This window comes from Sceloporus occidentalis, unplaced genomic scaffold (assembly GCF_023333645.1).
Source record: "Sceloporus occidentalis isolate IW3139 unplaced genomic scaffold, rSceOcc1.0.p SCAF_114, whole genome shotgun sequence".
NCBI lineage: Eukaryota > Metazoa > Chordata > Lepidosauria > Squamata > Phrynosomatidae > Sceloporus > Sceloporus occidentalis.
In genome coordinates, this window is record NW_028317094.1 from 1212121 (window position 1) to 1229740 (window position 17620).

Here is a 17620-nt window from a genome sequence, read left to right on the forward strand (position 1 = left end):
CAGATAATAAAGCTCCTGGGTTAACGATGGATAACAATGCAATAGATAAAATTATGATGACAAAAAAGGTAAACACATATCCAAATATTATAAACTATTCAAAGAAAGAGATCTAGAAGATGACATTATTAAACACAGCATGGTAAGATGGGCACATGATATAGATAAAACTATAAGTATTGAGGAATGGGGAAAATCTTGGAAAGGAACAAATAAATTCACTCTGTGCCAAAACTATAAATGAAATTATATGAAAATGTTATACAGGTGGTATCTAACCCCCCAGAAATCCACCAGATATACAAAACTGTCAATACTAAGTGATGGAAATGCGGGGAACCCGAGGGAAGCTTCTTTCATATTGGTGGACATGCATTAAAGCTAAAGGTTTCTGGCAAAGGATTCATGGAAGCATCCAAAACATTCTGGATATAAATATTCCCTTTGAACCCAATTTATTTTTACTGAACATGACACACAACATAAAGTCAGTAAAATACAATAGAATTGTTTTATATATGGTCTCATGTGCAAGGATCTTATTTGCTGAAGTTTGGAAATCTACAATTAATCCTTCTATCGAAGATTGGTTGATTAAGAAATATGAAGCTAGAAATATGGATGTAGTATCTGCTTTACTCAGAGGGAAATCAAAAGAAGATTTAGAAATGGAATGGAGTTGTCTTAAAACATTTGAAGAAAAGGGTAATAAAATCCCGTTAAATTAATAGTTAATATTTGGTCGATATTTGGTAATTTAAATACTATCATGGTAATATCCCAGTGTAATAAGAAATTTGAAAATAAGAAAAGGAAGGCCCACATCATTGCTGTTGGAAACGCCACACACGGAGTTGTATAGCCACATTCTTTGCTGCTCCTGGCCTTGCTGCAGTTGAGTGATTGACAGTTCAAGGGTGGCGACACGCTCCAACGCTGCAATGGTAAAAGGAAGTGTTTAGACTTTGCTTGTTGTTTCTTGCTCCCTTCACCCTTAAATATAAGGCCATTCAGACTACATTTTACCCTGGTTCCCAAACCGGTTTAAAAGTTGGAAGTTCACACTAGTGCCAATTTTAACACAACTCTGTCAGGGGCTTGCACAAGAGATCCAAGGCAAATCCCCCTTAGTGCATTTTTTCTGAAAGCGGACTATGGACCCTTTCCTTTTGAAAACAACCGGCTCTTCCCTGTTGCCGACAAATATGAACTCAGCCCCGGTCATGATTGGGTCAAGTTCAGGGGGTAGATTACCCTGATTGAGGTAAAGGGTAGTAGGAACTTGTTTCTGGGGAGATTCGTTATGGGGCACCCGGATCTGCCCAGTTCTATCCAGGGCAAATGAGGGAGTGGGAATGGGGCCTTTGTGACCTTCCTGGTGCTGGCCCTCCAGGTGAGCGATGCATTGGGCAAGGAGTCCCTCTCCTCATCGCCTGCAGCTTCTGGTTCCGCTGGAGGCAGGGCCTCTTCTCCAGCATCACCTGGAACAACGGACCAGAACAATGGACAACAACAGATGGATGTGTGCATGTGTGTTTGTGCATATTCATATATGTATATATGTGGAGGCATCTCTATCTAAGACCACTCAGACTTATACCTTTATGAACCTATATATATATATATATATATATATATATATATATATAAAATAATAAATTTTATTTCTACCCCGCCCTTCCATGGAAATGATCAGGGCAGCTTACAAAATTTATAAAAACATTACAGTACAAGATTAAAAATTCAGTATAACAGTTAAAAACATTATTACAAAAAACAAAAAACAGGAACAGGAAAACAATAAAATAGGAAAATACACATGTCAGGGGCAGAAGAAAAAGGAAAGAAAAAAGTTACATCGATCCAGGGTCAAAAGGGAAAAAAGGGGGCAGGAAAAATAAACAGACAAATTAAGGTGGGAAGGCCAGCCAAAATAGATATGTTTTCAACTGTTTTTTAAAGACAGCTAATGAGGCGGCGGAGCGAAGCTCTGCAGGGAGCTTATTCCAAAGTAAAGGGGCAGCAGTAGTAAAAGCCCTCTGTGAGGTCCGGGTAAGGTTAGACCTAGGGACCTCCAACAATTTAGTCCCGGATGTTCTGAGTGTGCGGGGTGGATTATATGGGGAGAGGCGGTCCTCCAAGTACCCTGGGCCCAAGCCATTTAGGGCTTTATAGGTCAAAACCAACACCTTGTATTGAGCTCGGAAGCGAATAGGCAGCCAGTGAAGGTCTTTTAAAATAGGTGTTATATGGTCCGACCTGGAGCTACCAGCGACCAATCTGGCTGCCATGTTCTGCACCAATTGCAGCTTCCGAGTTTGGTACAAGGGTTGCCCCATGTAGAGCGCATTGCAGAAATCCAATCGAGAGGTTACCAAAGCATGTACAACAGACTCTAGGTCCTTTCGGTCCAGGTAGGGACGCAGCTGGCGTATCAGCCGAAGCTGATAACAGGCACTCCTGACCGTCGCATCCACCTGAGAAGTCAGCTGGAGCGACGAATCAAGGAGTACTCCCAAGCTGCGCACCGAGTCCTTCAGGGGGAGCGTGACCCCGTTCAGGGCCGGGTGACATATCTTACCACCAGAAACCGGGGAACCTATCACCAGTACTTCCGTTTTCCCTGGATTCACACTGAGTTTGTTCTCCCTCATCCGGCCCATTACCGACGCCAAGCAGGCATCTAGAGGAGAGATGCCATCCTTAGTTACTGCATCCGTCGGAGACATAGAGAAAATTATCTGGGTGTCATCAGCGTACTGATAACACCGCGCCCCATGTCTCCGGATGATCTCTCCCAGCGGCTTCATGTAAATGTTGAATAGCATAGGGGACAGAATCGCTCCCTGAGGGACACCAGATGCCAGGGCCCTCCTATCGGAGCGACAGTCCCCCAGCTCCACCATCTGGGACCTACCCGAGAGGTAGGAACGGAACCACTGCAAAGCAGTGCCCCCAATTCCCAACTCCCTCAGGCGTCCCAGAAGGATACCATGGTCGATGGTATCGAAGGCCGCTGAGATGTCCAAGAGCACTAACAGGGACACGCTCCCCCTGTCCATGCCCATATAATGTTTCAAGTCTATAGATCTTGCATACAACATCCATAGATACACCTATACATATCCATAGATACCTGTCTGAACATGTGCATGTGTATGCGCACGTATTTAAACACACACACACACACACACACACATATATATATATACGCACAGAGAGAGAGAGAGAGAGAGAGAGAGATGCAAGCACATGTACACATATATGTTGGATTATACACACACACACACACACACACACACGTATACACACACACACACACACATTTATATATACTCTTCTACTTGCGTACAATTTAAACTTAAGCAAACGCATGGAGAAATATGCGGGTACATAAGCATGCACATGGACGCACCTGCACATGTATACACCACCCACGTTCTGTTCAACATCAGTGTGTATATATAATTATAATTGCATATATGTTTACTTCCAGTCATAACAGCATAACTGCCCTGCGATTACTGTAACTGGAATGTTTATACTTTGTGATGTTTTTATGATATGTAAAGTCGAAGGCTTTCATGGCTGGCATACACAGTTTTTTGTGGGTTTTTTGGGCTCTGTGGCCATGTTCTGGCAGAGTTTCTTTCTGACGTTTTGCCAGCATCTGTGGCTGGCATCTTCAGAGAATGCTTTGCCTCGAAAAATGCTTTGCCTGGAAAAAGGACCAGAGAGACCCTCTCACAGCCGCAGGAGTTTACTGCAAACCATGTTTAATGGAATATGTTTTTCAGCAGTCCTTTGACTCTCTGCTTCCACTGATTCCCTCATCAAAGTTCCCTCAGTCTCTTCTTTGCTAGATCCTATGAGTAAGAATACAAACATTATATAGATTTGGGGGCATCCAGAACAGGGTCATGCTCAGGTCTCTCACACCAACTTTATTAATCTAATCTGAAATAGGGAGGGGTGAACGTGGGGCTAAATCGTGGGGTAACATCTTCTTCTCTTAATGCTGAGATTGTCTTGTCTGTCATTGTCCTTGTTTACAGAAGAACTTGTCAGTCATGGGAGAGTCCACACAGGAAAGAAGTCACATAAATGTCAGCATTGTGGGGGAAATTTGCTTACAAGTCAGTCCTTGTCAAGCATCAGAGAGTCCACACAGGAGAGAAGCCATACAAATGCCAGCATTGTGGGGAATGTTTCTCTCAGAAGTCAGACCTAGTGAGACATCAGAGAGTCCACACAGGAGAGAAGCCACACAAATCCCAGTAATGAATTAACATTATTTTTGTCAATAATGAATACAAAAAATATATTTTCAATCCAGTGGTGCTAAGAAAAGGCCCTTGTGGTTTTGTTTGTAAGCTTTGTGTGTCGATAAGTCTGTTTGTGTTCTAAAGTTGTATTTTGTTATTTTAAGGTTTTAATAGCTAATAGTATACATAATTACTTTGGGTTGTAAATTTGGCTGGAGATTGTGGGTCATGGTATAGGTTCGGTAGTTCGGGGGCTGGGATTTGTTATAGATGTCTAGAATAGTTATAGGAATGATAGCTTTTGCAATGTGTGGGGTGTTGGCTGAAGAAAGTTGGGGGCAGGTATTGACAGAAAGGGTTAGTTTCTGGGAATTGCAAAGGGGGGCTTGTTACCTGTGGGAATTGGAGGTGGGGGCTAGGTTTGGAAGAGGGTGGAGTTTTAGGTTTTGGGGTTTTAATGTATTGTTTGGATTGGAGTGGGCAGTTCTTGCTTAAACACTGAATTTCTATGTGTTCTCAATAAAGTTCTTTGTTGTTTCAACACACTGGACTCTTTGATGCAGAGAAGTTCTGAATTTGCCCAAAACTGACCTTTTCTTCTCGCCTCAGTCCTCAGCTCCATTCCTAGCCATAAGAAAAGCAGAGGCAAACACACACACACACATATACAGGATACACAGGGACAGCTATATTTCCAAACTAGAGCCTTCCTTTCCTGCCTTTCTCTCCTGAGTCCAGCTCTGCACCTTGGGCTCCATTGCAGTCTCCTCAAAGGAAGGAAGGAAGGAAGGAAGGAAGGAAGGAAGGAAGGGGAGGCTACTGAACCCCCAGAGCATACCTTCCTTTCCGGCAAAGGCCCCCAGTGGAATAAGCAGCAGCATCTAGGCCCTGGCAATCCCTGCGCATGCTGAGAAGTGGCATCGAGGGGGATGTTGAGGTCGCCCAGGACTAAAAGCCTAGGCGAATCCAGCAGCAGCTCAAAGACCAGTTGTGTCAGCTCCGCTAGAGAGTCTGTTAAGGAACGGGGCGGACGGTAAACCAACACAATCCCTAGACTTTCCCTAGTCTTTAAGCTGAGGTAAATAAATTCAATGTGGTCCATTTTACGGATAGGTATCCTGGCCAAAGCAAGATTGTCTTCATGGACCAAAGTCACTCCCTTTACCTGCTCACTGATGGAGAACCCGGCTGGTAAGGCCTGATCCCAGGTGGCTGAGCTCTCATCACCCAGCCAGGTCTCCATGAAACAAGCCAGGTCAGCCTCTTGGTCCAGTAGGAGATCATGGACTATGTGCCTTTTATTTTGGACTGACCTGGCATTACACAAGAGCAGGGAAAGTTTCTGTGGTTGGTTTGGTATGCTCTCCAGCCCTTTTGGGATAGCAGGGGGAATGGAAGAGGAGAGAGATATCTGTCAGGGTCCTAAGTGCAGCCCTTCTTGCAACACAAAAGGCAGTACTTTGAAAAAGGAACAGCTTTTATTGAAGAAGAAGATACATGCAATAGAAGTGACTTTTTGTCAGGAATGAAAGAAAGTATAGTTATATCACTTTTATAACCATAAATTAACGCCACCCCATTAACCAATAAAGCTAATTAATTGGATAGCCCTTCCCTGCGCAGTGTCCTCCCATCTGGGATTGTGGCAGCGTTTCTAAAAACTATTAAGCTCTCATGTTCCTTATCCCAACCACTGCACCTATCTCCTTGGACCACAGAACTCAGCCACACAACAGTTTTAATTAACATTATGGCTTAACTATATATATATATATATATATATATATAAAATGAAACCCCATCAATCCTAATCTAATATGATACCATATAAAAATATAGTAAGCATAAACACATAACAACACAATACAATATAACAATACCAGTAACTCTCTATGTTCCCCCTCCTTTTACAGAGACCAGTCTTTTAAACTCAAGCCTCTGTTAGAAGGATGATTCCCACACATTCCAATCCTAGCAAACAATCACATTCTTTAGCCATGATCTCTCTACCTTTTTCTAGTACAGTGGGCCCTCGCCTTACGCGGGTATCCGTTCCGGATCCCTCCGCGTAAGGCAAATTCTGCCTATGCTCAAGCCCCATTGTAAAGAATGGGGCTCGTGCATGGTGGTGCGGTGGCGCGCGGGGTGCAACAGGCGCGTGCGCCCATGCAATTGAATGGGACGTGCCACCCCTTTTGCCCTGCGCGCGCCCCGCGGCTTGATAGCGTATGCTCAAGCCGCGTAAAGCGCACCCGCGTATGGCGCGGGCGCGCTGTATCTTCTATTAATGCACATATTAAAACATATTATTTTAACCCACCATAAATCCCATCTATCTTAACTCTAATCTAAACGTAAACCTAGAATCCCAAATGAATAAATGCATGAATAAAAGTATTCATGACATATTGTGATTTCAGGCTGGTGCTCCTTCCCTGAATGAGACTGGCCCATTGCGACCTCAGGCTGATGCTTCTTGCCTGAAACATTGAGACTGTCCCATGGTGACTTCAGTCTGATGCTCCTTGGATGAAGGATTGAGATGGTACTATTGTGACTTCAGGGTGGTCCTCCTTACCCAAAGGATTGAGACTGGCCCATTGCAACCTCATGCTGATGCTTCTTTCCTGAAGGATTGAAACTGAACCATTGTGATCTCAGCCTGAGGTTCCTTGCCTGAAGAATTGAGATGGTACTATTGTGACTTCACCTGAAGGATTCAGACTGGCCCAATTTGAACTCAGGCTCATTATGACTTCACGCTGATGCTCCTTGCCTGAAAGACTGAGATGGGAGAATTGTCACTTCAGACTGGTGATGTATACCTGAAGGATTGGGACTGGTCCATTCTGTGTCAGAAACAGTATATAAGGGTTCTGTCATAAAGAGTAAAAATATTAGGATTTGGTTATTAAAGAGGAGTTATAGTTGTAGTTCATAGTAGGTAGTGTAATTGATAACTGATACTGTTTGCTGTGAGTATATATTTTTAGTAGACTGCTATATTTTCTAGATACATTATGGGTCTGCAGGATATTTTGAAAATTGGTACTTGGAACGTCCAAGGTATGAATACTCCTCAAAAACGGGAAAAAAATATACCATTACCTTCAAAAGTTGAATCTAGATGTTTGTTGCCTTCAAGAAACAAGAATAAGGGAAAGAGATGTTAAGCACCTTAGATGCATTAAGCTTGGTCAAGAATGTGTTGCTGCCACAAAATTTAAAAAGAGAGGTGTAGCAATATATGTCAAGTCTAAATATGGCGTGAGAATCATCTATGCGGATCCGGAAGCCTATTTTCTCATTGTAGAATTGGAATATAACGCCCAAAAAATTCTTCTGGTTGGAGTTTATGGCCCCTTGAATAACAAAAGTAAATTTTATAAAAAATTAAAAGATAAGTTAATTTCATTGAATTATGATACGGTAATCATGTTGGGAGATTGGAATGGGGTGGTGGATCCCAATTTAGATAGAGTGTCAGACATAAAAAAAGAAAAAATCTCAAGGGAAACTTCCCAGAGATTTCTTTGAGTTGATAGAATTGGCTGTTCTACGAGATCCCTGGAGAGTGAAATACGGTGATAAAAAGGATTTTACCTTTTATTCGAATAGGCATAAATCTTGGTCGAGACTCGATATGTTTTGGATTTCTGAACATTTGGCAACAAAAATCAGTAAGGTCAAAATCTGTCCCAAGGTGTGGTCCGACCATAACCCGGTGATTTTGGAATTAGAATTTGGCTCTAGAGAGTATTATTGGAGATTAAATTTAAATATTCTGAGAGATGATAAAGTTAGATCTGATGTTAGTAGCCAAATTGTAAATTATTTTAAGGAAAATTCCAATAAGGGCTCCCCGATGCATATAGTATGGGATGCATCCAAAGCGGTGATCAGGGGTTGTTTAATTCAAAAGTCCTGTGAATTGGCAAGGAGAAAGAAAGAAAAGTTGAATAAACTGTCGGAAGAGTTAGGGAAATGGGAGAAAATCTTGAAAGAGGATACAAAGAATAAGGAAGCGATCACCGAAATTAAATATCTACAGAAACAGATCTCAATCCTGTTAGTGGAAGAGATGGAAAAAAAGATGAAGTTCGTAAAAGCGAAATATTGGGAAGGAGCTAACAAGCCTGGTAAACTCTTGGCCTATAGGCTGAAAAAAGAAAGAAGTAAGAGAACAATAGTGTCTGTAAAGGATGGAGATAGAATAGTGACAGAAAAAAATCAAATTAAAAAAGTTTTGGTTAGATACTTTTCGGAATTGTACACTGAGAAAGGAGACAGCCGGTTCCCGCTGGAAGAGTTTCTTGAGAGGTACGATATTAAGAGATTGACGAGTGAGCAAAGACAATTATTGAATACCCCCATCACGTTGCAAGAAGTACTCGAGGCTATTCATAAATCAAAAAAAGGGAAATCTCCGGGTTTAGACGGTTTTACCAATGAATATTATAAATTGTTTGCAAATGAATTAGGAACCCCGTTGAAGGACACAATGAATGAAATTATCCATGCAGTAACACCGCAGACATGGAATCAGGCCAACATAATCTTAATTCCCAAAGAAAATAAAGAAATATTGGAACCAAAAAATTTTAGACCAATTTCTCTTTTAAATTCGGACTATAAATTTTTGGCAGCAATTTTGGCAGAGAGATTAAAAAAAATCTTGAGTGATTGGATACACGGGGATCAAAATGGGTTTTTACCAAATAGAAGGATTAGAGATAATATAAGAAATTTACTAAATTTAATAGAAATACATGAGAAAAATGTTAATAAAGAATTGGCTTTGATATTCTTAGACGCCGAGAAGGCGTTCGATAATGTTAGGTGGGATTTCATATTTGCGGTGTTGAGAAAAATGGAGATAGGTGACACTTTTTTAAATTGGATTATGAAAATTTATCAAAATCAGGAGGCGATTATTTCTATTAACGGGGAAAGAACGAAAATGTTTAAAATTAGTAAGGGTGTAAGACAAGGTTGTCCTCTTGCCCCCTTACTATTTATATTGACTCTGGAAGTACTTTTGAATAAGATTAGGAAGGATACTTTAATCGGGGGGGTTAGGGTTAAGAACTATTCTTATAAATTACGGGCTTATGCAGATGATGTGGTGTTTACTATAAATAATATATTGGAATGTGCAGACCATCTAATGAAAATCCTCAAAGACTATGGCAAAATTTCAGGATATAGGGTTAATCAGAGAAAAACAGTGATGTTGACTATGAACATGTCAGATAAAGATGTGGCAAAAGTGGTGGAAAAAACTGGATTTCAAAGAAAGAAACAGGTTAAGTATTTAGGGATAAATCTGACAACGAAAAATACGGAATTATATCAAAATAATTACATAAAGGTTTGGAAAGAAATTAAAAGGGACTTGGAGAGATGGCAGCATTTACAAGTCTCTTGGCTTGGTAAGATAGCAACGGTAAAGATGGCTGTACTCCCCAGGTTGATGTTTTTATTTCAAAATATCCCTATAATTGCGAAGGACTCGATTTTCAAGGATTGGCATAAAGATTTATCAAAGTTTATTTGGCACGGTAAAAGACCCAGAGTTAAATTGAAAGTTATGCAAGACAAGACCGAGAACGGAGGATTGAGCCTCCCTAATCTTAAGTGGTATTTTGAAGCATCTGTTTTAGATTGGATGTTTGACTGGGTTAAATTGGATAATGATAGGAATTTGGCTGTGGAAAACTTTGGGTTAAAGTTTGGTTTCCATGCATATCTATTTTATGGGAAAGCTAAAGTGGATAGAGAATTTAATACCCATCTTGTTCGGAAAACTCTGTTGCGAGTGTGGTCGAGATATAGATACAGATGGTGCCCAAAGATACCCTTGTGGGCCTCCCCAGCTGAAGCTTTTTTAAAGCGGGAAGTTTACAGTGAAGACAGGTGGATCAGATATAAAGACATATACGATGTGGGTCAAGGAAAACTCAAAACAGAGGAGGAGATTAGTAATGAGGGTTTCACTTTAAATTGGTTTTCTTATAGGCAGTTAAGGGAAAGGTTTAAAGTAGACCAGAAAGATCAAGGCATTGCTCCCGCTATTTCAGAGTTAGAAAGGATAGTTAAAGAAGGGTCCAAAGTAAAAATGATATCGAAATTCTATAACTTGATTTTGAAATTTGAATTGGAAGAGGAGACCATTAAAGAGTATATGATTAGGTGGGCAAGAGACCTAAAGAGGAATATAATGTTGGAACAATGGGAATTGACATGGAAAAGACGGATTAAGTACACTAAAAATGTTGAAATCAGAGAAAATTGTTATAAATCAATTTTTAGATGGTACTTAACACCGTATAAGATTTTAAAAATGTATAAGGAAACAAGGGGTACATGTTGGAAGTGTCAAAAGAACTTAGGTACGTACTTGCATAGTTGGTGGGGATGTGAGAAGGCACAACATTATTGGAAACAAATTCATGGAGAAATGAAGAAAATATTTAAGTTCAATATTCGTGCGGACCCGATGATGTATCTATTAAATATAATAGAAGACCCATCGATGGAAAAATCATATGGTAAATTGATTTTTTTTGCCATAGTTGCAGCCAGAACACTATATGCAAAATATTGGAGATCTGAAGAACTACCCTCCATAGAAGAATGGAAATTTAAATTGTTTGAAATGTTTGAAATGGATATACTATCATCATACATGGAGAATGATACTACGTCCAAGGCTTCGAGGGACTGGGCTCCTTGGTTCTCTTATATTAAACAAGAAAACAGCTCCAATAGATCTATGGCAATTGTAGACTAAAACCTAAATACTGTGATATATGGATGTTATAGAATGAAAAAGGATGTATATATGATAATTTATGATATTTTATAGATAGGAGGAGGGGCAGATGTTATAGAGGATAGAATTACTAAGCAGTTCATGTAAAAATTTATAAGACACTCCTTGATAGGACATTAAAGAAGTATATAGAGTTATATTTAGTAAGAATATATCGTATCACTGTAACTGGATGGGGGGTAACAGATAGGTAGAGATGTAGTTTGATTAAGTTTCCTTGATTCAATAGTTAACTGCGAACAAGAGTATGTGTAGACTAGGAAAGAGGTTTATGGTGTAATTGTTACTCAGCAGAGGAAGTCATGTGCGTGTTAGGTGTTAAGTGTTAAGTGTTAGTTAGATATAATTGTTTGTGGTTGGTATTGTATAATGTGTTTTAATTGTGTTTAATGTATGTTTTTTTTTTGGTACATGTCTTTTTCTTTTTTTTTTTCTTGTGTTTTTTTCCTTCTTGTTTTACTCAATAAAAATTATTTTTAAAAAAATAAAAAAAAATAAAAATATTTGAACAGGGCTGTCATATCCACTCTTAACCTTCTCTTCTCCAAGCTAAACATATCCAGCTCCCTAAGTCGTTCCTCAGAGAGCATGGTTTCCAGACCATTCACCATTTTGGTTTCCTTCTTCTGGACATGCTCCAGCTTCTCAACATCTGTTTGAATTGTGGTGCCCAGAACTGGACACAGGATTATTACAAGTGAGCCCTGACCAAAACAGAACAGAGTGGCACTATTACTTCCCCGGATCTTGACACTATACTCCTATTGATACAGCCTAGGATCAAATTGGCCTTTTTAGCTGCTGCATCACACTGTTGACACATGTTCAACTTGTGCTCTACTACCATTCCTAGTTCCCTTTCACACGTAATTTAATTGCCATAACAACCTCCTGTGGAATAGTAGAATTTCTAATTTATTGTTCTCCACTTTGTAAGGTTTCTAAATATCGAATCCTAAACTGCGAGTTCTGGAATTTTGTGGGAAGGAGCCATGGAGATTAATGCTTTTTGCCCTTAAATGGTCCTCAGCCCATTCCTGAGCATGTTTCCTGGCTTTTGTGGCCCCTCTTCCAGCCTTTTGAGGCTCTGGAGAGGCTTTCTGGGGAACAGACATCCTTTGGCCCTGCAATGGCTCAGAGATGGCCCAACAGTGGCAAAATGGCCTCCACTTTCCCAAAACGGATGCTGTGGGATATTAAGGGACAAAACATTATTCCATATTTTTAGGTGACACAATGTGGGGTTGCCTCTGAGATCCCCTGGGGGCCAATGTAACCCCCACCCCCAATAGTAATCCATCCCAGTCTTGGAGATGCCTTAAAGCTGTTTTAAGGTGCCTCTCTGGCATTTGACCCTCACCATAATTGGAATCCAGGTCCCAGCCCCCTTGTTCTCCCTTTCCTAATACATTATTTGTATATTGATTATCCTGCCATTCTCAACAAATGGGCTTCAAGGTGTCCCTTTTATGCATCACACACACAATGTGGGTGTGTTTCTGTCTGTGATAGAGAGATGGAGGGAATGTGAAAAACAGAAAAGCGGGAAAGAGATGCTCAAGGTGAGATGCTGAAGCAGTGCAGATGGCAAGAGGGAAGGTTGGAGAGCGGATGAAGAAAAGGAAGGAGATCAGGCCCTTGGGAGCCAGGAGGGGAAGGCAGGAGCAAAGCCAGGATCTCCTAGCTCTGTGCGGAGAGGAAGGGACCTCTGGGAAGGGCCAGGAGAGGGGCCTTGGGGATTGGGAGGCAGCCACCAACCTCACAGATTTTAAGAACTGGTTTGAGTGAACTGTGAGAACATGGCTCAGGCCTTGTTTTCAGACATATTAAGGAGCTCCATATTGCAATTATCAGCAATGTATATGAAGAGAGGAAAGTTGACACAAAAATTCATTTTTCGCTAATGTTTCTTTTCCTACCTAAGCTTCCTTAGCTCCATGGTTGATTCAAGAAGTCCTTTGTTACCCAAACTGCTCGAGTCTAGGGAGGATACCCGCAAGTGCTATCTATGCTTTTAGAGGAATTAGCTGAATAGAACAAAATAGTTTTACTGGGGCAATAGTGACCTCTGGACTCAGCCAAGCTATAGCAGGTCCTGAATCAAACAGATATTCAGAGGGATTTGAAGTAGGTTTTTGTGTTTTATTTAGGGGGAAAGCAAAACACACAGACACATACAAATAAGTGTTCATACACACAGGCAAGAACTAGGTAACAACGATGGGAGTGGTGAATAGATGTAAGGCTTTGTTAATGGTGATACATTATCTATCCAGCTCTTTCTTCCAATTGTTGAGGATTTGGAGTGGGAAGAGGTCAGTCGTTCCCGCGACAATTGGGGTTGGTGAGTGCATGGAGGTGCTTAGCCAAGAAAACAAACAGAGTGTCTGTCTGTAACTGGACTGACACTGAAGAACAGCAAGTCTGGGCTGATATTTATAGTGAAATTGGTGCTTGGGGGCAGAAACCAAGGGTTCAGAAAGGTTTATATCACTTTAGAATATTTCCTGTGTGGGGGAAGAATGGTGTGAAACCGAATTGAATTCAGTGGGTGTTTGATGCAAATGCCTCACGTCCTTGTTGGCTCTGAATTTTGATTGCGTTGACAAGCCAATGTACATTGCAATCTGAGGTGATGCACCCAGATGCAGCTCAAAAATAACATAGCAGAGTACAGAAGCAAGTATCCAGATATAGGCATTGGCAATGACTTACCACTTTCCACACTAAAAATAAGTCACAAACACAATTGATTTCCTCGAAATCCTTGGAGGTTCTCTCTCTTGAGTTGCAAAACAATACAAACATTTGCAAGCTCTCCTCTCCAACTTCCATCAACTTCACCGTCTCCTGAACACACAACTCCAATCCAATCCGCATGTGAGCTGCATACTGTATTGGTTGGGAGTCATCTCCTGGTGCCAAACAGCATGAAGTGACCTCTGCAGTTAGCTTGCATCATGCCTTGGTCTCTGACTCAGCACTCTATGGCAGTCTCACATGATATGATGCTGCCTGTCAATCAAAGTGTTTTTTTTGCACATGGTTAAAAGAATATTTTTTAACAGTCCTTTGACTATCTCCTTCTACTGAATCATTCAAGGCAGTCCCCATTCTTTCTAGCTCCTATGAGTAAGGATGCAACCATTCAATGGATTTAGGGGCATAAGCAGCAGGGTCATACTTGGGTTACTCACAGCAACTTTATTAATTTAATCTCTAATAAGGAGGGGTTAATGAGGGATAAATCATGGGGCAACACCCCCCTCTCTTAACTCTGATTTTCAGTCTTGTCTGTCATTGTCCTTCTTTACAGAAAAACATTTGATTCATGAGAGAGTCCACAGAAGAAAGAAGTCACACAAATGCCAGCATTGTAGGAAACGTTTTGCTTACAAATCAATCCTTGTCATGCATCGGAGAGTCCACACCAGAGAGAAGCCATACAAATGCCAGCATTGTGGGAAATGTTTTTCTTTGAAGTCACACCTAGTGACACATCAGAGAGTCCACACAGGAGAGAAGCCATACAAATGCCAGCATTGTGGGAAATGTTTTTATTCGAAGTCAGACCTAGTGAAACATCAGAGAATCCACACAGGAGAGAAGCCATATAAATGCCAGCATTGTGGGAAATGTTTTTCTTCAAAGTCAGACCTAGTGAAACATCAGAGAGTCCACACAGGAGAGAAGCCATACAAATGCCAGCATTGTGGGAAATGTTTTTCTTCAAAGTCAGACCTAGTGAAACATCAGAGAGTCCACACAGGAGAGAAGCCATACAAATGCAAGAATTGTGGGAAATGTTTTTCTTGGAAGTCATACCTAGTGACACATCAGAGAGTCCACACAGGAGAGAAGCCATACAAATGCCAGCATTGTGGGAAATGTTTTCCTCAGAGGTCAAGCCTAGTGAAACATCAGAGAGTCCACACAGGAGAAAAGCCATACAAATGCCAGCATTGTGGGAAAGGTTTTTCTGACAAGTCAGCCCAAGTGAAACATGAGAGAGGCCACACAGGAGAGAAGCTACAGAAATCCCAGTAATGAACTAACATTATATTTGTCAAGAAGGAGTACAAAGAATATATTTTTAATCCTGTGGTAATAAGAAAAGGCCCTTATGATTTTGTTTATTAGCTTTGTCTGTCCATATGTCTGTTTATGTTTTAAAGTCATATTTTGTTAAGTTTAGTTTTTAATTGGTAATAGTATAGGTAATTGCTTTGGGTTGTATATTTGTCGTGGATTGTGGTATAGATTAGGTAGATGAGGGGTGGGATTTGTTGCAGCTGGATAGAATAGTTATGGGATTGCAAAGTGTGAGATGTTGTCTGAAGAAAATTTTGGGGTATTAACCGAAAGGGCAAGTTTCTGGGAATGGCCAAGGGGGCCTTGTTACCTGTGGGGCATAGACTGTGGGAATTGGGGGTGAGGCTAGGTTTGGAAGAGGGTGATGTTGAACGTTTGGGGTTTTAATGTATTGTTTGTATTGTAGTGGGCTGTTCTGGCTTAAACACTGGGTTTCTGTGTGTTCTCAATAAAGTTATTTGCTATTTCAACACACTGGACTCTTTGATGCACAGAAGTTCTGAATTTGCCCAAAACTGACCCTTTCTTCTCTCTTCAGTCCTCAGCTCCATTCCCAGCCATAAGAACAGAAGGGGCACACACACACATACGTGCACAGAAACACACAAACATACAGGATACACAGAGACAGCTATATTTCAAAACTAATGCCTTCCTTTCCTGGCTTTCCCTCCTGAGTCCAGCTCTGCACCTTGGCCTCCATTGCGATCTCCTCAAAGGAAGAAATGAGGGAAGGAAGGGGAGGCTGCTGAACCCCCAGCCCATACCTTCCTTTCCTGCAAAGGCCTCCAGCAGAATAAGCAGCAGCATCTAGGCCTTGGCAATCCCTGCGAATGCTGAGGAAGAGCCTTTGGGGGCATCTATGTATGCACAGTCTCAGCCCCTGAAGCCATGGCTGCCCTCACAGTCTGTTCTTATGGAGGGAGGGAAGTGGGGAGAGCCCTTGTTCATTCAGAGGAATGGCTGGAGGGTCTTCTGGGGGCCCCTTGGGGGGTTATAAGAAGGAAGGAAACCCCTCTTCTTCTCTCAAAGAAAGGCAGGGGGCCTGCCAGGTCTCCTCTCCCTCTTTCGTTCCCTGCCCCCTACTAGGAGGATTCCTTGGGTCCCAGGTACTTGGGGGGTTATTATGAGAATAGATGCCATGGGAACCATTGGAGAGAGGCATGGCCATGGAGGGGAGGGGGTTTTGGACTTCATCTCCCAGAAGCCTCAGCCAATCACTGCACACATGCAAATTTCCTTCCTACCTCAGCAGTCTACAGTCAATCTGAATAGACTTCCAGAGCCCCACAAAGGCTCCTCCTTCCTCTTTGTCCCTCAGCCAATCACCATCCACATGCAAATTTCCTTCCTACCTCAGTAGTCTACAGTCAATCTGAATAGACTTACAGAGCCCTACAAAGGCTCCTCCTTCCTCTTTGTCCCTCAGCCAATCACCATCCACATGCAAATTTCCTTCCTACCTCATAATGCCCTCCCTGACATCTTGGCCAATGATCTGAGATTCTGGGAGCTGAAGTCCAAAACATCTGGAGGCCGGAGTTTGAGGACCCCTGCTTTAAATAAGACCTGACTTGGATGCCAGCATTATTGCAGAGGCCATAGGTCAGGTGTCCAGTGACTCTGTGAATGAGATCATACTGGATCAATTTGAATCTGTGAGTACTAAGGAGGTGGTCAAGCTCCCTGGAAATGAGAAGAAGACAACTTTCCCTCTGGATCCTTGCCCTTCATGGCTGGTCCTCCAAGGAGAAGATGCACTTAGGACTCACCTGAGATATATCATAGATACATCTCTTAGGGAGGGCTATTTTCCATCTTGCTTAAAAGAGGCGGTGTTACGGCTGTTTATGGAAAAGCCCTCCCTAGATCCCTTGGAGATGAACAATTACAGACCGGTCTCCCATCTTCTATTTCTAAACAACATGATTGAGAGGGCAGTTGCTCTTCAACTCCAAGCGGTCTTGGATGAAATGGATTATATGGACCAATTTCAAACTGGCTTCAGGGTGGGATACGGAGTTGAAACTGTTATGGCCGCCTTAGTAGATGATCTTTGCTTGAGCATCGACATGTGAAATGTGACCCTGTTGATGCTTTTGGATCTCACAGAGGCCTTCGATACCATTGACCATGGCATCCTTATGGAAAGCCTGAGGGAATTGGGGATCAAGGGCAATGCGTTGCAGTGGTTCTGGTCCTATCTCTCAGGCAGATTCCAGATGGAGATGCTTGGGGACAGTTGCTCCTCTAAAAGGGAGCATAAATCTGGCGTTCCTCGGGGCAGCGTCCTGTCACTAATTCTGTTTTTTCTTAAACCTTAAAAACCAATTTCAAATATTCATGGTCACATGGGATGTAAAAGGGCAACATTACATAAAAACAGGGATGGACTCAGAAGACAGAGATACCTTCTTTGCACCAGTTC

General features: G+C 41.7%; 2 protein-coding genes across 2 annotated transcripts in view; both read left to right on the plus strand.

Annotated features, from left to right (window-relative positions):
• LOC149282450 (uncharacterized) overlaps nucleotides 1-10291 on the plus strand; it is a 60143-nt gene extending 49852 nt beyond the window's left edge. Inside the window, exon 5 of the mRNA XM_089498160.1 lies at nucleotides 10284-10291. Coding sequence (XP_089354286.1) covers nucleotides 10284-10291 — 8 coding nt within the window. The remainder of the gene's footprint in view (nucleotides 1-10283) is intronic.
• A 3820-nt stretch (nucleotides 10292-14111) lies between these two features.
• On the plus strand, nucleotides 14112-15596 carry LOC149282451 (uncharacterized). Its single transcript, XM_089498220.1, has one exon. The coding sequence runs from the start codon at nucleotides 14512-14514 to the stop codon at nucleotides 15145-15147; it is 636 nt and encodes a 211-aa protein (XP_089354346.1). The 5' UTR covers nucleotides 14112-14511; the 3' UTR covers nucleotides 15148-15596.
• The last annotated feature ends 2024 nt before the right edge of the window (nucleotides 15597-17620 follow it).

Coding starts and splice junctions, on each gene's coding strand:
- LOC149282451 (XM_089498220.1), top strand. CDS start 14,512: ATGCATCGGAGAGTCCACACCAGAGAGAAGCCATACAAATGCCAGCAT.